Source organism: Molothrus aeneus, chromosome 4 (genome assembly GCF_037042795.1).
Source record: "Molothrus aeneus isolate 106 chromosome 4, BPBGC_Maene_1.0, whole genome shotgun sequence".
In the NCBI taxonomy this organism is placed as follows: domain Eukaryota; kingdom Metazoa; phylum Chordata; class Aves; order Passeriformes; family Icteridae; genus Molothrus; species Molothrus aeneus.
Genome location: NC_089649.1, coordinates 28,788,573 through 28,814,569, shown reverse-complemented (window position 1 = coordinate 28,814,569; position 25,997 = coordinate 28,788,573). Strand labels below are relative to the sequence as shown.

The window sequence follows — 25,997 nt, the reverse complement described above, 5'->3', positions numbered from 1 at the left end:
TTCCTGCCCTCTTATCCTGCAGAGAGCACAGGCTTTAGCCAGTCATCCCAGCTGACTTCATGGCAACTCCCTTGTACAAAGTCCAAACTCCTTAGTAATACCATCCTTGCACTAAGGCTGAACTGATTCAACTCTTCAGCATGTAATAAATGTATCACTCTATTCCACAATCTGTGCTTCTTCCTCTGCCAGGGCTCTGAATCCCAGCTCATTCCTTATCACAAGTCTGCCCTCCAAAACTTTACTTTCCATGCCATTGCCTGCTTTCCTTTTCTACACGACTGCCTTCAGGTCAGCACCTGAACTCCACTATAAATTTTAAGTGCACATCTAGTCTCAGGTGAATTTTATCAGCCTAGTTTCTGTCATGGCCTACTCAGAGCCCTGGGAGCTTGGCACAGCTTCCTTACCTCGTCATCTCAGACTCACAGTGTAGCACTGCTACCACCGTCTCTTCTCCTGGCTACCTTGAAAAGAGAATGAAATAAATAACCCAGTCTTTCCTCCCAGTCCCACTACTCATTCCTTTCCTTTCTCTGGCACTCTGGTCCATGGCTGCAGGGCCTTCTCAGTCCATCAGCTCTCCAGCTTTATTTAAGCTCAGCCAGAATGTCAGACCTATATTCCCTTCAGAGTGCTCTTTCTCCTCAGAGAAATGCAGTCTGACTACAAAGCTTATTAAATATGTACTGAAAACAATAAACAACCAAGTGACAGATAAACAAATCACCTCCTCCTCAGGCAACCTTGTCAGAAGGTTACTTCTCCCTCCCCAGGGAGGCACAAGATCTCTCATTTATGTGATAACGTGCAGATCTGCACCACGGTAATGACTTTATACACATCACATGCTTCAGTGCTTCAGCCACTTGCTTGCTGAATACAGGAAGGAAATATTTCCCTCTGTAAAAATTTGAGATTTTTTTTCATGACTATTTCACCTTCTGAAGGATCAGCAGCAGGTGTGGACAAAGCACAGAAGTGGACAAAGAGTGAAGAAGGTCCTCCCTCTTGCAATTGATACTTACCTGGAAAATCTGGCAATCAAATTTATTACCAGACCTGGCAAACAACTACTAATCCAGTCTTTCACTGTTCTCTCAGTCTGGCAAGGCATTCATTTTCTCTTATCTTCTTGGATCTGTACCTTAGTATATCTCAGCTCTGCACTTGCAATGTCCCTCTGCTTCTTCCACTTTCTCAGGTATGGCTCTCATCTCTTGAACTCACAATGCCAGAAACATCAAATTTAAACGTCAAATGGCACCTACAGGCAACCAGGTCGAGTCTTTTCCCCCTCACTCTCCACTGGTGAGACACACCTGGAGAGCCATACCCAGGTCTGGGCTCTCCAGCACAAGGGAGACATGGACTCCATGGAGTGAGTTCAACAAAGGAACACAAAGGTGATTAAGGGACTGGAAGACCTGAAGAGATGGAGAGAGCTGGGACTGCTCAATCTGGAGAAAAGGTGATAAGTACTTGATGGGGGGAGTAAAAGGAAAGAGCCAAGCTCTTCTTGGTGAGGCCTGGCAACAGGACAAAAGACACAAACTGAAATACAACAAATTTTTAAATGTAAGAAAAAGCCTTCTGCACTCTAAGAGCTCTCAAGCACTGGCACAGCTTGCCCAGAGAGGTTGCAGAGTCTTCATCCTTGCAGATACTCAAGACCTGACTGTACATGGCTGCAGTCAACCTGCTCCAGCTGATCCTGTGTGAGCCCATCTCAGCAGTACCTGCTGGCCTCAGTGACTCTCAGCGCTGTAGCACAACAGCAGTTATGATCCATGCCAGTCTCCTCTGGCACAGAACTCTGGGAAATTAGCCCAGGTCACAGTGTTCAACTGCTCATTTAAGGCAAAGGAAATTATTAAATAGCCAAATGTTGAGAGCAATGGGCTTGCTCAATCACAGCATGGTCAGTGGCATCAGCTGCCTCAGGAATGCAAAAGCTAAAATATGAAACAACCACCTCTTGCTCAAGTCCTGCTGCTGTAAGAATTGCCTAACTGGGTGTCCAGACCCAAACTTCCAGCAGACAACCATGCCAGGCTTTGTCCAAAAGGGAAGGGGGGCCGTGGGGAATCCCAGAGCAACTAGTGATGGCCACAAGAGGGGCTGCACAAGGAGCAGACAGTGTCATGTCTGTCACCATGCCTGCAGGCTTCCCACTGCAAGCCTAAATCAGTCCTTTAGCACAATCTTTGCCAAGTTACTTTACCTAAAACAAGCTTCTGACAGGGATGACAGAGCCAAGGCAGTCCTTGCCTTTGCAATCATTGGCAGAGTACTGCCCAGAGCACACAGCTATCTGTCAGCCTGATGAAACCTGGTGTCACATGTAAAACTGAAACTGCTCGAGTTATTTAAAAAATATTAAAAAAAAAAATCAGGGCCTCACAAAACTTTTTATTTTATAAAGTTCAGCAGGCCTGATACTGCAACATCACCTCAGCAACACACAAAACCCCAACCCCTATCTCTAGCTCCATCAGCTCATCTTTTTTTACTGCCAGGAAAGTGCCTACAAGCCTGAACATTTACATATGAAAATGTGAATGTAGATATATTTTTTCCAAAATCATTGAAGACCAAGAAGTCTCATCCTTTTGCATGCCCAAAATGGCCACTTTTAAGGGGATTAAACATAATTCCAAAAACAACTAAGAAAGCAAACTGAAAACTATTTTTCAAATGGTTGTTTTGGTGCTTGTGGTTTTTTAGCATTTGGAATGCTGATTCTCACATCCCTCTCTTAGTCAAAGAAGTGGGAAGACTCATCAATCTGACTAATCTGAGCAACAGTATCTTGAAAAAAGAAGGGAAACTGATTTCTAAGGACTAAAATTGTAAATTCAGCTTGCACCCAGAAAATGCCCCCAAATTTTCATTATTTTACACTCTGAATGCCACTTCACTAAAAACTTAAGCTAGGGAGGAGAGAGGTCAGGAGCCTCTAGAGGCTTCAGAAGAGGAAAATGCTGAAAAATTCCTACCTGTGCCGAACAGTAGGCAACAGTAGCACAAGCTTAAGTAGGGTTAAATCTACTGCAGTTTTGGAGGAAAATCCAGAAAAAATTCAAATGCTGTCTTCTGCAAAAAAATATACACTAAGAGCTCATACACTTTGTGCTTAATAGCTGTTGAAAAGCAGAATTATGATAGTGCAGAAAATATAAGACACTATATCAAACACTATCTCACACAGCAAGATTCAGGTGGTTAAAAAATACAGTAAATCTAGTAAATCTCTCAAGTAGGCACCAATGATGGTTTTGGCATTAAGGTGGGGTATTCAGTAAGAATAAGGAAGATTATCTGTACAGGGAGACACAGCCCCATGCATGACATGTCATGGATGAGGCCAGAGAATCCAAAACTCAGCCTTCAGTGGCAGCAGGGTTTTTCTTCAAATTCATCCACAGTTTCTTCTGCATTAGGAAAAAAAGAAGGAAAGCTGGAAGAGATTGGATGCCCTGAAATGTGACAAGCTTTGGAAATTGTTTTTGGTCCTTCCAGGAACATTTGAGTATAGCTTAGACTATCCCTTGGAGCAATCCAGAAACTGCCCCTCAGTAGGATGGCAGGGCTTGCTTCAGGAAGGAGCCTGGCCATCCTACCTGGATGCACAGGACATTGCTGTTTTGCATGCTCCGGATGCTTTTCATTCTTTTGAGATGCAAAAAGTTCCAAAATCTCCTTTGTGACCAGACACTTTGTACATTCCCTAGTGGAGCACTCATCCTGGGCTGACCTGCTTATCTAATAAACTCGTCAGCAACTACAAGAGACATTTCCAGTCCAAGTGATTGGTAACATGGACCTGTTGGGTTAAATCTACCGACTGAGAGCCTAAGCAGAGTCACTGCTGAGCAGAACCTCCCCTTCTGTACTATCAGACTGGCTGGTGGAACTGCCAGGGCCTAAGTGAAATGCAGGCAGACAGCAGACTGGGCTGCCCAGCAGCGCTGCCGTGCAGCACAGGGCGTCTCCAGAGCAGGACTTACCTCAGGTAACCTGCGGTGTTCAGGGAGCACACAGGGCTCAGCAGGAAAGCCAAGTGGTCACGCAAAGTGTCACTGTCCCCTTCTGCACACAGCGTGCCCCTGAACCAGAGGGACAAACAGCTCCACCTGGCAGACGAGCACACAGACTCTGTGCATCTGTGCTGCACTCTACACAATCTGAAATGAAAAGTTACATCTGAAATAGTCCCAGATATTATGAAACCTCTTTATTTTTGCCACCTGTCGTATCTTGTCAAAATTAGCAAGAGCTAAAGTGGGAAAAACATGTAAGAAAGCAGGCACTGAGCCTATATTTAATAATGGTACCTGAAAGGAGGGCTAAGACAATACCCACATCATTGCACCATTTGGCATCATCTGTCAGCTCTTCGCAGCATGATGGACTTGGGAAGGATGATGCTGAGCACAGTTAGGGAGAAAATGATAAGGCAGAGCTTTGACAGTTCTTCTCTGACTAGAAGAAAGAGCATTTGAAATAAAATTGTAATCATTGTAAATTATACTTGTTGACCTTTTTAACCACTCCAGATAAGGGGAAAACAGAGGGCTTTTTTTAACTTGTGCACTCTACTTGTGGGTTACATCCCATTCATTTTAGTGAAAACCCAACGTTCGAACCAGACCTTGGGGGAAGTCTGCAGAACTGAAGAACTGACAGAAGTCAGTAGCTGGGTAACACATGGGTTTATTTCTTGGTAAAGAACTGACCTTGAATCTTGAAACAAGTCACTCATCTCTTACACCAGCGGTCCTCTCCTGTCCACAGCAAAAGACAACAAGAAGCACACGCATGAGGTGCCTGCACGCTTCTGCCACTGAGACAGCAAGAAAGGGCAGGATGCTTAAGTTCATGCACATTTTTATTGAGTAGTAATATAAAATGCTTCTTTCATTGTTACAAGTGCATGCTTTGATTGCCAACATTTCGAAGTCAAATTACAAAGGCAAGGCTGTAGGCTGTAGTGAATTACTTGGGCACTTATACAATTGTTAAAAAATATCAATGGACTGTTTGTTTTGTTTCCTTTTCTTTTTTAGAATGAACCAGTTGAAACCCGTAACTGATATACAAAGGGAAAAAAGTGAAAAAATTACACATTTTGTGGCACATGACAAAACAGAACAAAATGACTAAACCATTATGACATTAACAGTTATCATGCATTTAGAATTTCACATGTAACTACAAACTTATTTAAATTTCACAAGGTTTGCTAAACATGCTACCCATCTATATGTGCACTGACAAGCTTATGTTAAAAACTTTAAGAATACTCTCCCCCCTTAGATTTTTCAAAGCTTTTTTTGATTACAAAATTTCAAAGGCATTAAGCATTTTCTTTTTAGAGAATATAAAGTACGCCAGTATACATACATTTCCAGTATAAGTCAGACCACTAAGCGCATTACAGTCCCATACAGGCCTATACAGCCATTTTTTCTTAAAAAACATGCATAGGCAGATTTTTACAGAATATAGATGCTTTTCACTGCACTTAATATGGTGTCTTGTTCACTATACTTAAAAATGCACCACTCATATTTAAATTTAGCAAGCCACAACCAAGACTTGTTTTACCAAAAAAACCCCAGAAAACCTCCCAAACCAAACCCCCCTAAATATAAACAGCAAAAAAAGATAAATGTTATTATTCCAGTCTTTTTTTTAACAAAGAAAAAGATAATTGCCGCCAAATTAGTAAGGTAAGTGTTATATTTAAAGAAGGGCATTGAAGCACACTAAAGAAACCTGAGGTAAGCATAATCTGTACAAAATTAAACTGTCGCTCTCGCTCGCTCTCTCTCACTCTCTCTCTCTCTCTCTTTTTTTTGGCATTTTAAACAAATTTCCAACTTTTTTTTTTTCTTTTTTCTCTATATTTTTAAAGAGTGCCTAATTTATTTCATAGCCATTGTCTGACAAGAGTAGCAAAACATTATCAATAAATAGTCCTTATTTAGTTTGTACATTTTGTTAAAAATGTTTCGATGTTGTAGATGTTGAGTGTTGCAACTGTAAACGTACAATAGTTAGTAAGAAATTAAACAAAGTTTTCATGTCCAGTAACATAATAAAAGGCCTTTCAGTAACATAGCTAGACGTTCCCAATGTAGTAGGAAAACATGTTCATTCCCCTAACTTTGCAATATATACCAGCATGAGCTTTCATTTTTCTACAAGCATTTAAAGGCATATCCAAAGGAGGTGTGTCTCCCCCACCCGCCCTCCCACCAAATTAAAGTTGACGATCTCTTTGTTGATGATTTTTGTAAACTGAATCCAACACCTGGCCCCCAGAGCAAACAAGCTATTATCAGAGGCAAGAACACCCCAGTGCTGACGTGCAGCAACCCCATCGCGCCCTGCAGCTCACCCCCCCTCCCAGACAGTGGTCACTGGATATTGCTGCTATTACTGCCGTTGCTGTCCGTGCCATTAGTCTCTGTGGAGATTGCCTTGTTGATGGAGTTAAGGTTGGCATCGGATGGCACGTCTCTGCGCGGAGGCATTCGCTCATTAATTCGATCTAAGCCTTTGGCCTCTTCGAAGCTAGTGATCTTATGCTGGGGTGAAAATCCTTTGATAGCTAAATAAAGGATTATTGAAAAATAAAATTAGCAAGTTAAAACTCTCAGCAGTTTTTCCCCCAGTTTAGCAACAAGTGCAGGAGTCCTTCTTTGGGAAGGCAGCAACGAGAAGATCTGACACCACCACCACCTCCTTACCATGCTCAGAAAGAGCTGGGGCTCACCACCACCGTCCCTTCCAACACAACTATTGTTTTCAACACAATCAACTTCCAGTATTTTGTCGTCCACTGGGGCTCTGCTTAGAACACCAAGACGCTGACATGAAACTACGGTTTGCACTTTGGAACCATGCTGAGGGCACAGCCGTGAGCTGGTGAGTTGGCTCTTGCTGTCACCACTTACAGCCTTACGGACACCGTGCCTTGCCCTAGTGCTCTTCATCAGGCAAAATTCCCACCTGACTGCCAAAGATCATGCAAAAAGTGCTGGCTGCTTCCAGATGGTGATGACATGGTGAGGCCACTTTGTGGGATACACATGAAAGCTAGGGAAGATCTGGGGTGACCCTACAACAAGTTGCCTTCTGCTCTCAACACAGGTGAGCTGCTTGTTGATTGCCTGGGGCAATTATCCTCCCTGATACAACCCTGGACTTCTGGAAAGCAGCTTGAGTCAAATGGCAGGAGCACTGTGCAACACGGATCAGGGATATTGTCATTTTGGACAGCTATACAGTTTAGCTCAGGAAATGCACTGACAAAGGACCAAAGTTCCAACTGAGGATTTATGATCTGCCCTTTAGCAGCAACATTGGTGAGGCCATACCAACCTCAGAAGGAAGCCACAGGCTGAGGAATGTACTCACAGACTGCGATTTTTATTTTATTCTCTCTCTAATTGAAGTGTTGCAGATCTTTAGATTTAAAGCAAAAGAGAAAAAAAGCACTGTAGGCAAACAGCAGGTCTCAGCCCCGTAGATCAGCCTTCTTTGTCTTTTTTCTCTTATCTGTACCAAATCAGTGCACTCCACTTCCAGAACTGGAATTTCTGCTAGGCCTTTATTATAATATGCCACAGAGCAGAAATGGTGCTTTAGTACCAGGAAACTGCAAACTCCCTAGGGAGAAAATGGTAGGGGAGTTTCAGGGAACCAATTCAGTATTCCTTCTCCCCTTTTCTCTTCTCCTTTACCCCCAAATACTCTCCTTCCTATGTTGAGTCCCGATTCTGGACAAGCTGGTAACTTCTGTTAAAAAAAAAAGCCTAACACATCCAAAACCCCTGATACATCAGGGGATACAATACCAGAACATCCCTGGTACCAAGCTACCACTCCTTGTATTTAGTGGGGAGCAAGAAAAGGCATTTTTTCATGCTGGTTGTGCCAACCTTTCCTGTGAAAAATGATAGATCCTGTTTGCCTGAGGATTTAGTTGTTTAGCCAGTTTCACAAATGTTTCATTGGAACTTTGTGAAGTGCATGGTTTTTAACATGTATTATACTTCAACTCAGAAAAACAACAACATAATGGTGATTAGTCAAGTGAGCAGGGACGGAGCAGTGAAAACAGAACAGGTTGTACAGTAAGTTTTCGTAAGGTTTGCCTTTTGGGTTGGTTTTTTTTTTTTAATTTACCTTCTACCACAAAATGAAGATGCCTAACAAGCACCCATGCCAATCCCTTAGAGCAATAGTTTAATGGATGGCTACATTGAAGCTGAAGCAGTTGCCATGTCCTGGAGCTTGCCAGCAGCACAGCCCAGTTGGTGTTACTGGGCCCTGAAGGAGAACTGGTGAAACTTCTCCTCCATCAGAAGCTTCACCTGTGTGGAGCAGTAGTTGTGACTATGGTGACAGTGGCTAACTAGCAAGGATGGCAAATCAAGAATGAACTTGAGGGGTGCATGTTGCTGGCATGGGGGCACATTAAGGGATTGTATTTCCAGTAGCCACATTATTGTCTGTAACACTAAGGAAGGTGCTCTGCTGTAGTTGCTGGTCAGACAACGAATATTAGCAGGTTACATTGAGAGTCTACTAAAACACAACACATAGTCACAGAAAATCACAGAAAACAGCCAAACTGTCAACAAGAATGCACACTGCAGATTAGAGATTGCCGATAGGAATAGATAATTCCAACATAAATAGCAGCTTACTCACTGCTATTTAGAAAGCAGTTGTATTTTCTCTTACATGTTTGTTCTGTAATTTTAATCACTGCTTTAAAAAATTCAAAAACAAATTCAACTGGCCGAAATGGCACATCTTACCGAAGGACAACAATCACCAGATTTTTTTTTTTAATTAGTTAAAAAAAAAGACCCACAGAAAATTTGAGAGGGGCAAGAACAAAATACAACTGAAGAATTTTGTTTTAAAGGGGAATTCTGAAAATTCTTCTTCCAAAACTTTGTAATACTGAACAAATATTGTACATCTACATTGCAATACATGGTTACTTAGCTTTTACTTGAAGTGTTCAAAATTGTTAAGGGTTAAATTAGAGGTCTGTCAACAAAGCACCAGTTTTCAATACTGAGCATTCAGAAATCTTCTAAGGCAGCCAGTCACTTTATATGCAGCTAAAATGGTGCCCGTGTTAATGGTTGCTCTAACGTAAATATCCAGTGTGTAAACTGCCACTACCAAAAGAAGCAGACATCTTGCAGACAAATGTCTTGTGTTGTTTTACTTTTAAAGGGAAACAGAAACATGCTGTACTATAACAAAAGACCAATAAAATTTTTTCATTAGTGACCTAAAAGAAAGGAAACAAACTGAAGCATAAATAAAGAAAAAGTGGAAAAGAAACAACAACAAAAAGAGAGAATATATAAAAAGCTATGTGTTTTCTTTGACCAGAAATTGCTGAGGATAGTTTGAGCCAGCCTCCAGTGCACAGCTTTTGAGCTATGTGTCACAAAGCATTTATGAGCTGCTGCCAAGTTATGTCCCGTGAAATCTGAGTTCCCTGATCTCCTCCTGTGGCATTACTCAGTGCTTAATTCAACATACAGCAATTCCAACGTGTTTGTAACTTACAGAAAGAGAAAAACCTCAACAGCAGCAACAGAAAGAAAAACCAAAAGAACACTTTCCCCTTTAAAGCAATTACATTTTGGTTAATATCGAGCCACAATTGTTAGCCCAACACCCACACAATCTGTACAAGCTACAGCAAAATGAATACACCCAGCAGAGCCCTTATCTGTTGTGGCACCAACAGAAAGGGGACTGGCCAATTTACCTTCATCAGCCTCAATAGCCTCAACAGTAGCTGAAGAGAAGAAAGGGGTAGCAAAACGAATGAGAAAAAATGAGCAGAGGATTCAACTCTAAGAACAAGTCAGTGAATAGCAAAGGAGCTACAACACTAATGTTACTGTAAGTGCTGGATTTTGGCAAAACAGACACACAGAGAAATGTTTAGACAAAAACAATAATTTGCAGATTGAATTAAGCTAGAGTTTGTTTTAAAGCAGAAGTTTCACAAACTAAAAGTTTTTAAAGACACATTTAACAAGTTTTCTTTTGACTCAAAAGAACTACAAAATGTAAATGTCTTCCATATTGCACATCTGACCTGAAAAGGTCATTATATAATTGTCCCAGCTCTCAGTAAGAGCAGTTTGACTTGCCCTGTCAAAAGAGAACAAAAAATGGCATAAAGCCATTGCACAAAATTCATACAACTTACAACATCAGCCTGAAAAGTACTGGTGCCAGTACAAGACAAAGGAATTCCATATACAACTTAACAAAATTATTTTCCCTCTCCTGACTAAAAGAAACATCCCCACAGCATGGGATCCTCAGAAAGCTTGGCCTTTGCCTGTAACCTTGCCCAGTCTGCTCCATCTGTAAACTTTATTTTTGTCAACACAGTCCCTGAAAAACATTTTGCTAATATTTTATTTAAATCAATGGATGCAGATGTAAGATTGACTGTTGGACCTCCAAAGTTGCAAAGCCTGGTCAGAGAGAGCAGAGCTTGTAACTGGGAGATTGCTGCGATGTTATGAATACCATGTTATCGCTATTATGAAACCATTAATGGTTCTTAAACATATACTTTCATTTGAGTTTTACCCATCAGCTTTGGTATGCATTTTTTTTACAGTCAGAGATTTAGAAGCTGATGCAAATCATTAAATGCAATCCAATATCTCAAATATTTTAAAAGAAATTTTGATTTTCAAGAATTTCTCTGGTTTAGAGAATAGTTCAAGAAATCAAGTTTTTAGGAAGTCATCTCTTCTTTTTTGTCTTGTTTTCCCCTACGTAAAACCCAAACGTGTATTTTTTTTTAAGTTAGGATGTCAAATATGGATTAAGATATATTCTAAAATATCTATACTATTATCTTGCTGCATGGGGAAGTGAGAGGATTTAACCCTCATGCACCAAGGTAAGCCTATGCCTCTCAAGCAGCAGAGCAAGAGAGATGGCTAAAAAACAAGGAACAAAACCAACGCAAACTTAAAAAAAGAGGAATCATGATAACTAGGATGAAAAATTAAAATGAATAACAAGATCCAAACCAGCACTGACACATTAGAAAAAATGAAGACTAAAATGTATACTTCCACAACAGAACATACTACTCATATTTTCTGTTAATACATATGGCAATATGTGTGCTTAACAGAAACTATATGAACTTCAGAGTATTTGGTGAATGGGGTACTGTGTGTTAACTAATGCAGAAGCTTGTATATAGTAATGTTTTACTGAGCCAGAATACTGCAGTATGAGGAGATTTTCTTTTAGCTTTTGTAACAAGAACATTTGGCAATTTTCTCAAATTTATTTCAATTCCTAACATTTTGCCAGGGCAACAATAGCAGTTTCCTTGGACCAAATTTTCTGACAAATGTAAAGCAACTATGTGGAGAAAAACCTAGGTGAAGACCACAAACCCATTAAGAAAGGCCTCCTGTGAAATCATATTGCAGCATTTCCAAAGCAGAACGTTACTATGTCCATCACATACAAGTCATCAACAAGAAACAAGAGAAGGGAAAAAAGTGGAAAAGGAGGTTTACCACCGTATACCTGAATCTTCTAGATTAAAGAGACAGTAAAGGGAAAAATACAGAGAAAGAATGCTCCAGGAAGGAAACAGGAAAACAAGAGGCTGAGACTGTGTCAAGGTTATAAAGCATTTCTATTTCTTACATCTACTGCCAATAGAACCTCTATAATTGAGAGACCTTTATGTGTGCCTGCAATACACTCTACAGCAATACACACAGGGAAAAAAAGGAGAGCTTCCAGTAATAAATTAAACACTTTGCACTCCTTATTCCATAAGGAAACAAAGGCAGTCCTACCACAGACTTACCAATTTCCTGTAACAAGAAGCACTTGGTATAAAACTGACAATCTGTATTGTGTTTGTGTACAAGGCAAACACTGTGTTTGTAAGAGCCTCCCTTCACTTAAATCAGAGTGGAATTGTTCTCGTGTTGTCGCCTAGAATTTCTAGGAGAGAAAATCTAATTCTAGACCTATTTTCCACTGGTGGCTCTCTATGAGGAAGAACAAATCAGATAAAATAAGAGTTTGAGTGTCATTAGCTAAGTCGAACCTTCAGTACTCCACGTATCAAGAGCTGCTCTTTAAAAAAAAAACCCAAAAGATGCTCTGAACTGTGGAAAGAGTGCACTTAACATACAATCCTGAGCTATCATTCTGAACTGTTGATTTTCAGGGCCTCCCCCCTTTTCTCTAAAAATTGATGCTAAGTAGTAAGTCTTGAGATGTGGCCTCCCATAAACTGCTCACAAATGCTCCAGCACAACAAACTGCCTGGTTTTATTCTACCCTTTATGGTTTTTTTTCCTGAGACAGCTGTGGTTACTTTTCTTAGGTTCTGCAGTTGAAAACCAATTGTTTTTTTGTACACAGGACAAGACACACGGGCAAACAGGCTTACCGCTTTGCAGTGTTTGTTTTCCTCCGGAGAGCACACCACTGGGCAGCATTCCTGTCGGAGTCAAACCTTTCAGCGTCAGCACACTCTCACTCTCTTCTCTGCAAAGGTTAAAGAAGAAATGAAAAATAAACCCACCAAAAGTAAGTAAATGTCTTTGCTAAAAACACGAGATATGTTTTAGACATCTTAAGCTACACATGCCCTGCAATGATTTTGTCATCTCCAATCTCCTTGCTAAGATAGACTGGATTTGGTGATGACATCAGCACCAGTGAAGTCCCCTTCACTGCTGTGTACATTTGTTAAACCTTTGCATCACACCATATGCAACTCCTACTGCAGTTAACACTATAACCTGTGCCTATGGAACAATACATCTGTCAACTCAAATATGACAGGAGAAGGACCAGAAGGACCAGCTATTGCTAACAATGCATTTAGGCATTTTACACTGTGTGGTCCAAAAGCAACTTAAACTGTTAGTTTGCTCTTGTCTGCACTAGCAGGCAGGTGCATTATTTATTGATGACCACCAGCCACTTAAAGAAAGGCAGCTAAAAGCTCATTAAAATTAATAAGCACTTCCATCCTTGCTAGTAATGTCCTTAATACTTTTGTATGCTAAAAATAATATGGATTAAACAAAATTATTTTATGAAACTGAAATATGCTTTGCTGGTCTCCAAATACATAGAGTTTTTAAATATATGGCTAGAGGAATACAACAGCTCTATCCAGAGAAGCCTTTAAGTACAGCTTTCTACAAGGACTGTGATGCTGCCTATGATGACATACTTTCTCAGCAGCAAAACTGACCCCAATTCCTTAAGAGAAACCTATTTTGAAGTGCTTTACTTTGAAGTATATAATGACATTAAGCTGGAGGAAGCAAATACAAAGACAGAATTTAGTTCCACATTCACTTGAGGATAATGTGGTTTTGTCTATAAAAACTGTCTCTCAGCAATTCTACTACTTACAATTTTCTTTGGACCTACATGCCCTGAATGATTCACGTATATGAAACAACTCTTGTTTACCTACTACATATACTCTTCCAGTTCTATTTTTAGTTTGAAAATAATTCTGCTTGCACTCACTTTTCATTATGTAATAGTCAAAATCAAATTGTGACCATTTTGTTTGCAAGTTTCCCAAGCAATTAAAACTAATGCAAGAGCAAAATATTTTCAGAATTAACAGAGTATTTTTATCATCAACAGTTACACAGCAAAGCTTTTGCTTTCTCTCAATTATTCAGTACATTACCTATATATTTTTTTTTTTTAATTAAACCTCAATGGCACTTTTAGCTTTACCCTCATGGGTTAAGTTTATTTACTGTATTTTTATTATCTTTAAACTGAATGTGTACAAGAAAGATGTGTGTCACAAATATCATGATGTTTTAGCCTTCAGTATTCCTTCATTTCTATTTGATGTCATTTATTTTTATTTTTAAAAAAAAGGATAATAGACTGATTAAGTACTTTATTTACCTCTCTCCAGTCTAAATACACCAAAAGAAAAGTCAGAGTTGAGAAACAAAGTTGGAGTGAGTCAATGACAAGGAACCATGAAGTCTTCCATTTAGCTAAAGCCAATCCTTCTACAATACCTATTTTCACCAAAGCTCATTTATAACATTTGAAACTCAATACAACACTATTTTGATACCTAATTTTTTACACTAAAATGGCTGAAATTATTTCAGCTTTACATTCAAGTTACATCCTTGAGGAAAGGGACCACTCCAGCCCAAAGAAGAGATGACTAAATTCTTTACAGATGGTCAGATTAGGTGCTAATCTTTCAGAAAGATTTTAAGAAATAGTGAAATAAATTTCATAAAACACAATGACTCAAACAGGAACTTCAAAGATTTCCAGAGCAGGTTGGTATATAGACAGATGATAGATGGTGGCGCTGCTGATTTCTTCCTAGGGTTACACACAATTACCTGACACTTGTGTCTTACATGGATTATGCTGACAAGACAGAAAAAATATCCCAGGCTTTTCTACAGGAATAGTATTTGCAAGATTACCTTGTGAAATTTTTACTGCCCAGCAGCCTGCCACCTAGCTGAGGGGAATCAGCCTTTCTCAGAAACAAAGATAACAGGCATCCCAGTGGTGGCTGGGATGAAATGTCACTCATCCCCCTGGAAGACTTGTCACCAAAACCATGCATTGCAGGTCCTGTTTATTTGCTGACTATGCCTTGGATCACAGTGAGGATGTGCTGTATTTGCTGGTTAAAGCTAAGGGAGAACAAATCACTCTTCATCTTCATTCTTTCCTGCAAAGCTTTCAAGGCCATCAATAATCAAGAGCGGTAAAAGGCTGTGGTGGTTTTGGCTGGGGTAGACTTAAGGTGTGGGACTTAAGTGTATCATTGTAGAGAGAGCATAGGCAGGAATTATTCTGTATCCCTCTTCCATCCTTGAAACCATTGAAAAGCTTCTGCCCTACAGATCCCTTTGAAGAAGTCTGACACATGGCTGATGTCAATCATCTGTAAGTTGTACAACTTCAAATATATCAGCTGATCATGCAACTTCAGATCCTTCTGCTTATTAAAGTTCACAACTCTTGTGAACTAATCCTATATTTTAAAAGGTGGTTCACAACAGAATACAGGCAATCCAGAAGCTGTGGTTCAAGTTTATGGGAGAAAGCCAAGTTTCCCAAACTTTATTTGCTCAACTATCATTAGAGGAAAATAGTTGTGCTGTTTTATGAAGGTGGTAGCAGCCACCTCCAGGCTCTCTGCCAGACTTGGTACAGAGAAGCAGGTGGAAACATTTGATTGCTCCCCCATCTTGTTTAAGGAAATGGCATGATGCCAACCTGTTTTCTTTTTATTATGGGCACCACTTTGAAGTAGCTCATGCATCATCAGTAAGTCAGTTGTAATACTCTGGGATCCCCAGGTACAAGGCCCTCCATCTCAGTTTGCTATTTAAAGCTATGCTGCTGCAATCTGCAAGGCGTGGGTGAACTGCTGTGCCCATGCAAAGCCCTGCAGAGAACCTGCCCACTGCTGGCATGCTGCATCCAAAGCAAGCAAGTCGGACGTTTCCACTGAAATTAAATAGTGGATTCTTCAAGTAACTATTTTATTTATTCTTCTTACATCAATCATGAAATCATAACAGTAAATGTTTTAGAACTTCCATGATTTTTTTACTAAGCATAACCCCATCAACTGACTCCAGCAGACCAACACACAGCTTCCTGAGGAAAAAATCACTCGCTGAAAGGGAGGGAGAACTGTATTTTCTATATTTAGACTTCAGCACAGTACAGCATGTTTTCTCTTCTGCTCAGAGACATCAAATGGAGAGCTCTAAACATTGGGTAGCAATTAGTTACTCATGTTCATGTGTTTGGGGGAGTGCAGCCCAAAGGAGCAAGTCGCTGTTGCCTGCACAACCATTTCCTGGATTTCTAGGTAAATGACCCTAATGCTTTCATCTTTAGTCATCATTACTCGTGGCTGTAGCAACATCTGTGGGTGACAAAGTGTGACAGCTGACTTCTTTTTAATGAGAGGTGATGTATAACATACCCTTTCCCCACATTTAACGTTTGCCTCACAGGGGCTAGAAGTTAATTAGTACACCTGGTCAGTAAAAGTTTTTAAAAATGGTAATTGGATCTTTTTTTGCTGATGTCTTTTGTTTGTTTCATATTCAGCAAAAGCCCTGAAGAAGACTATTCAGAGCCAAAATAAATAGCACCATTGTATAAATAAAACAATCTCTAAAAGGCTGCGGTAGAACTCAGTTGGGTGGTATACTAAAATAGCATATTTGCTGTTTGATTAACTGTTGAGTGCTCTAAGTAACCACTGAAAGATATCATTCAATACTAAAAAAAACTAACCCAGCATAAAGCCTTACCTCAACACTGAGAAAACTCTAGCCATTTTTCCTATTGCTCGTATCTTGTTCCTTATAACCTCCTTTCGAGCAGCAGCTGTTGCACCTATGGAAAAGACATTAAAAACCGTTATAGGGATTTGTAAATAATTTATCACTAAATACTTTCAATACTAAATACAAGAAACATCATATTAATGCTACAGTTTGCCAAACTAAGCCACATTTGCAATCGAAACTGAAAACACTTTTTCTCATTCCTAGTTAAAAATTATTTAAAGATAATAAAGCCTAAGGGCAGAGAACTAGAAACGAGCATGAGATGGCAGGGGTTGTGTTTGCTGGCAGTGGCAAAGAGAGTTCTACAGAGCAAATTCCTTCTAATCACTTCTATGGACTGCTCAAAATTACAATTGCTTTGAAATTTGTAAACTCATGCAATACTCTGCCTTTTAAAAAAGGTATAGTGCAACAGACTACAGTTTGGCTGAGTTTCAGGTGTACTTGTTACTTGTGTATCATCAAAATCTGTACATGCAAGAGGGAACCACCTGAATGGAAAAAAGCAAACAGGACTTATTACAAAGGATCCCCCACATCCCCAAGAAAATGTTCTGTTACACTCAGAAAGCCAGTTTCATTAATTAATCACAATCAGAACCACATACATCTACATCATGAAGATTTCTCCTAAAGGTTTCTGAAGGACAGCCAACCTTGACTTGTGTGGATGCTGCCTGACAACTCCTGCCTGTTCAGACACCACTACACATCACTGCAATGCTTCCTTCTCTGTTACTCCAGAATTCAAGGGCAAAAATGAAAATTTCTGTTTTCAAATTCTAACAAATTGATCTATTTTGTAGAGCCCATCAGGGAAGCTAAATCAGCAGAAAGGGGTAAAAATGAGGAGGACAACATTAGTGAAGAATATGCTTGGATGAAACCAGACAAGTAGCGGCGGAATCAGAACTGGCTTCAGTGTGCAACAATCCAACACCTCCCAACACCACACATCATCTTTCCTGCCCTGAAAAACTGTGTGACAGGAGCTCAATGTCACGGAATTCATGAACTCAATGGACTTTTTAAAGGGATAGCCCACAGACTAAGAGGAATGATATCTGTGTGTTTATCTGCCAAAAACATGAAAGGTGATGGTGTACTGGAAAATGTGGGACCTGCTATGATATATCAGGATATTGTCCTGGTTTTGGGTGGAATAAAGTTAGCTTTCTCCTTAAAAGATACTCAGAATGATGGCTTTCAAATCTCCCACACATAAAGATAAAAATATAGAGCAAATATTAAAACATATAAAGATAAAAAGAGATATGAACACTTGGGCATAAATGTCTAATTCTAGACAATAAAGAGTGGGAGAAACAGCTATAATTCAGCTGTAACTGAATTAATGTAATATACTTTAAACAGCTTAATGAAAAGTTTAAATAAAACAGGACTAATTCAGCTGGGTTCTCCAGGAACAGAAGGTAGTACCTTCCTGCCTCAGTACTATGATCTCACAGAACTGTACTCTCAAGACAGACAAGACATGGTTTTCAGCCTTTCCTATTCTGAAAACACTTGAGCATGATTTTTCTTCCTTTCTTACCCCTACGCAGCACAATCCCTACTTGCTTATTACAAGTCCACACTGTTCTGGTGTATCGTATAAGGATATCCAAAAAATTGAACAGCAACTAAGACTGTAGGATATTTGAGAACTGAAAACTGGAACTGTAATTTATGACTGAAGTGAAATATAATGTCCTACATTTAAATACAAAATAAGAATAGAGAAAAACCCCCTCCTTAATCATAAAACACAACCGGCTCAAAGGGAGTATTTTGTATCTCATTGATACACATAAAGGTTACTAAAAAAACATACTTAAAAAAGAGTTTGGTCGCCACTGAATTTCCTAATGTGTCACAAATATGTGAAAATGACATATGCTTAGTAAACATTACGAATAATTTTATTTATCCTCTCTGGCTTTATTAACAAATGTACTCGATATTCACAATGTTTAATTGCTCTGTCAGTTTTGACTGAATATCACTAACCTCACAGTATGTGGATTTCTTAACTGTTTATACATAAACCTTAAACTCACATTCCAAGTGTGTCTAGTTTAATATTTTGAAATTCACTATTACTGCAAATCCTGATTAATTACTTGAGCTATACTTAAGCACACACTGATGTGAAAGTAAATGGGTCAAAACCTGAGAACTGGCTATAGGTAAAAGGGTTAATTTTAGCCCTTGCAAACATTGCCTGATATTCTCTTAAGATTCTACCTTCTTTTCTTAGAACCACATACTCATTTAGGCTTGAAAATATCTTGAAGATATTCCAATATCTAAACAAACCCTTTTTGAATGAAGGAACTAAAAAAAGAAATTTAAAGTTGAAGTGTAAAAATTATTTAGGGGGTAATATAAAAGCTTTGAATATTACTTCAGTGATTTAACAAGTTCTATTGGATTTTGGATTGGTATCAAAACACAGAATCTGCAAGCCAGCTATGAAGGATTATAAAAGGTAATTTAAATGTTCAGGTTAAGAAGCACAAGAAGGAAAAAAAGAGTATAAATGCTGACAATACTCTGAGACGTAGGATTGAGCAGATTTAAAACAGTGCTGAGTAAAAAAGTCAACCCCAAATCTCTCACTGGTATCCTCATATATATTATGTAGTTAAGCATTAGGAAAATTAAGAAAACTTGACCCTTCCAACTTATTGAATACCTTTCTTCTGTGCATAAATGGGATCTTCTTGTGAATTCCAAAGAGGGGAAAAGAAAAAGATCAGTGATGTTTGTAGAATGAAAATAAAAAATAATACAGAACATTTGACAACATCAACGGAAGTGTAATGTTTAAGTAAAGTCTGAAAAACAGAAAAGAAACAAATTAAGCAGAGAACATCCAAAAGGAAAGAAACAGGTTGAAATGAGAGGGGAAAAAGAAAAAAAAAAAAGAAACCTTTTCAGCTTAAAGCCTTGTTAGTAGGTTTTGCAGGAAATCAACATGCAGGCAGGAGACCAGCAGCGGTGTCACCACCTCTCCAACACAGACTTTCTCCCGCTTTGATAAAGCTAATCACTTCTCAAAACCAGCCCCACCCTGGCCATATGGGCTGTGCCTGTGTGATGATGCCTCTTTCGTTAAAAAGGGTCAATCCGATTGCTCCAGTTCTCTCACAGAGAAGCTTACTGTCACAGGCACGTTGGCCTCTCCAAGAGCATCTGTGCCACCCGCTGCACGCCTGCCTTTGTCCAACTGCTCCAGCAGCTCTCAGGCAGCAAATGCAAATGCCACCACTGTGCAAGGTACTGCATTTTAAAATCAGCTCTTTGAGGGCAAGACAAGTGCAGCTCTTGGTGCCCAGGCACAACTGCACCATGGTCTGGGGACACTGGGCACCTAGTGCAGGCTGCTAGGTTGGTCCAGAGGCAGAGCACACCGATGATGCGGCTCACAGGAAAATGCTTTGGGCATGGAAACAACCACATCTGACCAAATCACAGAGTAATAATAAATACAAAGATTACATTAAAATGCCACTCTGTCACCAACTCACAGAAATTAAGTATGCACTGCAGCCCAGCCTTACTGGTTTGGAGAACAAATGCAAACCACTGGGAAAACCCCTCAGTTTCTCTCCCAGCTAAAAATCAACTCATTGCCAAGCTAAGACGCTCTCATCAGGCAGTACCATGAAGGTCTGTATCAAGATATTGGTAAGTAACAGACCTAAGGACAAGACCCTTGCTTTTGCTCTCTCAGTCTCTGTTAGTTGCTGCTGAGCTGGCTCCAGGCACAGTTGACTGCAGTGAGATGTGGCAAATGTCATATACTACTGTTTACAGCAGAGCCAGGTTATGACTGGCAGGAGACATTTGACTTGGGAATTCTCTTTAGGTTGGAACTACAGCACTGTGTTGGGAAGCTGTTTTCCAACAAAGGAATAAATGCTGTAGCTAATGGCTCTGACAGTGGCTTTTCTGTGAGAAGGCTGAGAGCTACACTGTTGAGGGCAATACAAAAAAAAATTATAGATAATTTAGGAGTGTCTTCATGCCAAATCATGGTAAAGATGCATACAAAGCAAGCAGTGCATTTGTGTCAAATTGTTTATTGCATTATTGTACCCTTTTAATTAGCAGTTTAGTTTATTCAATCAAATGCATGAGGCCAGAAATGTTGCTAATTAAAACAAAACAGAACTCTGACTGTGTGCTTGCTAGGTAGAGGTATTTGCAGCTCCTGTTGCTAAGTGATATGTTTGATGCACAAACATACAGCACATGAACTAACATTTGCCCAAGACATTTTTTTCTGGACCAGATTATATTGCAACCACCACAGCAAACAGGAAAGAGAAAGTACAGCAAGAGGAAACTATCAGAGATAAGGAAACTTGACCTATCATGTTCTCTCATTTTTAAAGTGAGTGAAACCAAAAGGCCAATACAGGCCAGCAGGGACATATGGGATAAAGGGCACTACGATATTTAGGCTTTTTTCACAGTAAGCTTATACAGAAACTGCCTACAACAAATTGATCAGATCCCCATGATGTGTTTCCTTGGGGGGGGGAAAAAACAGTGAGGGGGCAGGGAAAAAAAAAAAAGGAACACATGCTGTTGAGCATCCTGCTTATGGCTAGATGCAACATACATGACTCAGAACTAAAAATAATAATAAATGAAAAAAGGGCTCACAAGAACACCATGCAGTGAAGTCAGGCAATACTGATGGGGCTTTGTTTTGAAGGAAGGAATGAGAGGGGAAGACAGAAGGCAAGAAAACGTAAAAGAAGGTAATGAATGATCAGTGCAAACCATAGTGATGAACCATTCTCACTACATGTGGGAACCCAGGTCAGGGCATGTTCAAACTGCAAGGAGAGAAAGGAAATCAGCAGCGAGCCCTGAAAACTATTGATGATCTAAAAATAGCAATGATTTTTAAGAATCATTCCATAAAACAAAATGCATCTGCTGTTGCAGATATCAGGTGGTTCCTACTATGGTGAATACTGCTAAAAAGAAATCAGCCAGTAAACAGGACTAGTCCTCCAAGGAAGCTGGACAGAAATTACTGATGAAGAACAGTGGAAATATTGAGCCACTACAAGACTGTCAGCAGACAGTCCTTACAGAAACAGCTTTGATTAAACTGGTAATCATTCTGGTCTGTTTCACTGAGAACACAAATGAAACACATCTTGTACTTCTCTTCCCCAAAAGGCAAGGCTTTAAAAAAAAAAAAAAAAAAGAAGAGGGAACTCGACAGCTCGATGGAAAGAGAATTTTTGTTTGCTGTACAGATAAGAAATCAGAACCCACTAAGAAATCATTACAGATATCAGCTTCTATTTAATTTTAAATCACCATCAAATTTACTTCTATATCAGAATCCTTCAGTCTCTTCCATGTGTATGATCCCCATGAGCCTAACATGTCCATTGGGCTGTAGGTAAAAGTGAGAGCTCACAGCAAGCTGCAGCACCAGTGCCACAGAGCCCATTTTACAGTTCCAAGGGGACTGATTACCTGGGAAAGCAGACATGAACATATGCCAGCTCTGGTTTTTAGCTACACATGCTAAAGAAAACTACATTTCTAGTATCTTCCTTGCCATAATGTTTTACACAGAGAAATCATTCATACAAAAAAACCTGAGAGCAGATTTAGGTAACTGTATTAGTGGTACAGCAGTAGGAATGGTTTAGTTATTCCTCAGCTGGAAGGAAACTTTACTGCTGTTAGATATTGTTACACAGTACACACACATGCAAGCCCAGAGCATTCCAGCCTGTCTCCCTGCTCAGACACCTGCAATGCTGCAAACTCCAGGTGTGGAGCAGTGCCATGGCAAAACTCCCAGGGAGGTGGGATGGGGGTTCACTTGCCTCTCAGAAAAAACACAGTAAATACAGAGACCTCCTTCAGCTGGAGAGGGCTGCTGCTCAAGACCCCTAACACCTCCCTATTTCTGATTCTGCTTTTGAAAACATGTTCCTGAACTGTAACTTTGGGGTGTCATCATTCCCATCCCCAAGTTTTAGAAAAAGAGTACATAGGCATTGGCCTGTCTGTGCCCAATGGAAGCTTACAGTACAACTTTAAAAGGAAGTATTAGGCCAAGGGTGAATTAATTTAGAAATCTTTCCCCTAAAGTCTTTCCTTTGGCATTGCAATCAGTGGAATTTCAGCCTGTGCTTAAGAGCTTTGTTGAGCCAAGGATTTTAAGCACATGGTTTGTTGCTACTGTATTTAACTTGACACAGTTTTTACTCATCGTATGCCTCCACACAATTTCACACACTACTTTAATTACACAGTAGTGACTTATTTAAATTTCATGAGGAAAAAAAATTGGGCACAATATTCAAACAGGTGTTTTCTTCTCTTCACTGATTACCAGTTTCAATAATTCAGTCTTTGTCCCAAGTCCTGCAAGATAATTGTTCATGTCCACACTCTGTGGCCGATGCAGAACAGGGAATTCCATCTGGTTTTTCAGAATAAAATCAAAGTACTATCATCTATACCAGTCTTCTCCATCACAAAGGAAACATTTTGCAAAATCTGTGACCTAGCTTCCTAGATTTGAAAGAGAATCTTAATTATTAATTACAACTTCATTAAACATTTGTCTTACTTGAAAGTTCTCCATTTGCCTAGTTCATTCATTCTGCCTAAAAACATCCTGAGAATATTCAGTAGTGTTAGATTTTTCCAGGTTCTTCTTTTTAAAATTATTTCTTAGTATTTCTGTCCTTTTCATATATTTTTTTTAGACAGATTATCTATGATTACTTTTCACAGATTTTTTTAAAACACTGAGAGCATTCAGAGTAAGAATGTCAGGGATACATGGGATTTTTTTCAGCTTTTCTCAATTGAGAAGGGACATTTTAGACAGCTGCTATTTATTCTTGCAGAGCCTAACAGAAAATTATGTCTAAGAAAATAAACTGACTTTTAAGAATCTACAAGTTTTAGGATACAAGTACAATTTACAGTCAAACCAACAGGTACGGGGCAACTAATCATCATATAAACTTCAACCCAAAGGATAACAGAAGTGACTGTTTCTGTCTTGGAAGAAATGCCAGGTTAAAACATTTTCTATCTGTGTTTACATGCTTATTTTTAAAGATTCTATTCTCTTGAAAGCCTTTTAGACACTCAAGTGCATCAAAAGAAGTGACTAAAGAAATACCTCAAGTAAAAGTCTTCCAAAGTCACACTATCAACATTTTGGGAAGGAGCTCTGCAGGAAGCATATTTCATTGACATAATGAAACTCACTATGAGAATACCTGTGATCTTTTGCATGAAATCATCTGCCTCCTTCATGACAACATAACCCAGATTTCATGGAGGGAAATGCAAGTTTTTTAACCAGAAGAACGGGATAAAGAAATGGTTTAGGTCAGGGCAGAGCCATTAATTCTTTCTGAAGCGTAATGGAAGCAAATCCATTGGAGTCCAGCACAACAGTTGCTTTCAGTGGCACAGAACTCAACTGGGACTCAGAAAATTATTTCATGGTTAGTAAATAAACTTTTAAAGCAATTCCAAGGCAAACAATCTCAACCAAGGGTAGAGGCTCTTACCATCAAATCCATCTTCCTCTGTTCCCAGTTCATCATCTGAGCAGATGTTCAGCACGTTTACCAGCATCTCTGTCACTAAAATGGAAAACAAGTGCAAAATGTTGATATTAAGCTTCCCTGGTCTGTCAGATAGCCAACTCCAGCTGTAGTAGTGTGAATAAAAATTCAGCACAAAACCAGCACCCACTTTTTAAACAACAGGATCCGTAATATTAGAAGCTGAAAGCGTCCTGTGTAGCTTATAAAAAGCACAAGTTTCCACAAATATTTTTCCAAATACAATGAACACAACAAATAGACTTAAAAAAATCTGCTAATGAGCTCTCTTTTTGCAACTGTCAGTGAGGTAACATTTGTTTTCTCCCCCACAACACATTTTTTGCTTTTCACTCAACTTGGATAACAAAATGACCCCTCTCCTGTTGCTCCTAAACTGCAATAGGATTTGATTTCCCTGCCCAGCAAATGGGAACAACATTTCATTGGAAAAAGGTACAAGAGGGATCATAGAGTATTTCTTTATTAAACCATTCCAGGTTTTGGACACCACTTCAAGTTCAACAAAACATTAACCTTTGTAAGATGTCCCCTTGAATTCAAGGGACAAATACAAATAGACCAGACAGTGTACATTCCTTAGAGGTGGAACTATTCTGTATTCAACAGATACATCACTATTGGAGAACTTAGGCCATATTCAGCTTGTTTACTTTGAAACTTGGGCATGAAAGGGTCAGCCACAGTCTGTCCCTACCTTGGTGTCATTTCTTTCCAGAGAGACAACTGTGAGACACTAACCAGAGAGCATACAAACTAAGAACAGTGAAAAAAAACAACCCCAGCTAAAACCAAAACCAAGAAAATGCAACTCAGAGAACAAAAAGGCCAAAGTTATGACATAAAATGTGAAGCAATTAGCAGATTAAGAAAAACTTTACTACAGCTACATGTAGTAAGCAACATTAAATGTGTTACCAGGCTTGTCTACCCTTGTACTGGCTACACAGGTTGAAACTTTAATTTTTTTAGTCAAGTAGTTAAAATTAAAAATTAAAAAAAAATTAAAAATTAAAATCCTCTTCTGTAACCACTATGAAGGCTGGGAAAATTAGAAGGGTGGGAAAAAGCTAGATTTTTTCCTACTTTAGTGAAGGATTTAATATTTTCCTCTGACAGTATTAGTGGAAAGACTTTCCACGTTAACAACAACCAGTGAAGCTAACAGCTTCCTACCTTGGTTGGCCTTTGAGGGAAAAAATCTATATTAAAAGAAAGGGAATAAATAACAAGTTGTGTGGAACACCAACTTACATCCTTTGAGTATTGCTTTGCAGAGAAAGGAAAATACCTATTTCACTTCTTTGGGCTCTAAAATTTCCAAGAAATTGGTGAATGTGACCACTGGAAGAAATGAAGGAGGAAAAACCACCCCCAAGATGTAAGAAGAACGAGGAACACCATGGTGTCAGAACCTCAACCATTCTGGCCATGCATCCTGCAGCCCCACCTGAGCAGGCTGCTGATGGGAAGCCTCTGAGAAGTGACCTTCCAGGACTGCAATGCGTGTGGAGAACATGCCCAACCTAAAAACAGCCTGGCTGAGTTTACAGCCAAAGAAAATGAACACGTTTTATCTGCTTCACAAGAGTCCGCACACGCTTTAGTGACAATTATGTCATGTCTCCATTAGTGCAAGCAGCTGCCTATTCTTTGGTAATCCCTGTTTTATGGTCTATCTGCTTTGTCCACAGAGACCTCAGGTGTCTCACCAGCAGCTTTCCTCAAACAAAACAGTAGCTCAAAACAAAGCTGGTCATGACTGCAGGTATGAGACACAGCTGGCTGTATTTCCAGTTGCCTATTAAGAGAGAACTGTTATTCCAAGCAGCTTTTAAGAGTTTATTAGAGTTTTCTGGCAGTAATTTTTTGTTGCAGCAATAGTCTATAATGGATGGATCAAAGC

At 39.5% G+C, this 25,997-nt stretch overlaps 1 protein-coding gene across 2 annotated transcripts in view; it reads right to left on the bottom strand.

Annotated features, from left to right (window-relative positions):
• Positions 1 to 4,873: 4,873 nt before the first annotated feature.
• Positions 4,874 to 25,997, bottom strand: part of PPP3CA (protein phosphatase 3 catalytic subunit alpha) — a 171,185-nt gene continuing 150,061 nt past the window's right edge. Inside the window, exons 10-14 of one of the 2 annotated variants that reach the window (XM_066548167.1) lie at positions 24,035 to 24,109; positions 16,413 to 16,497; positions 12,506 to 12,603; positions 9,815 to 9,844; positions 4,874 to 6,619 (exon numbers count right to left, since the gene is read on the bottom strand). In XM_066548167.1, coding sequence (XP_066404264.1) covers positions 6,426 to 6,619; positions 9,815 to 9,844; positions 12,506 to 12,603; positions 16,413 to 16,497; positions 24,035 to 24,109 — 482 coding nt within the window. In that variant the 3' untranslated portion in view covers positions 4,874 to 6,425. The remainder of the gene's footprint in view (positions 6,620 to 9,814; positions 9,845 to 12,505; positions 12,604 to 16,412; positions 16,498 to 24,034; positions 24,110 to 25,997) is intronic. The other variant, XM_066548168.1, reaches the window with a different exon arrangement.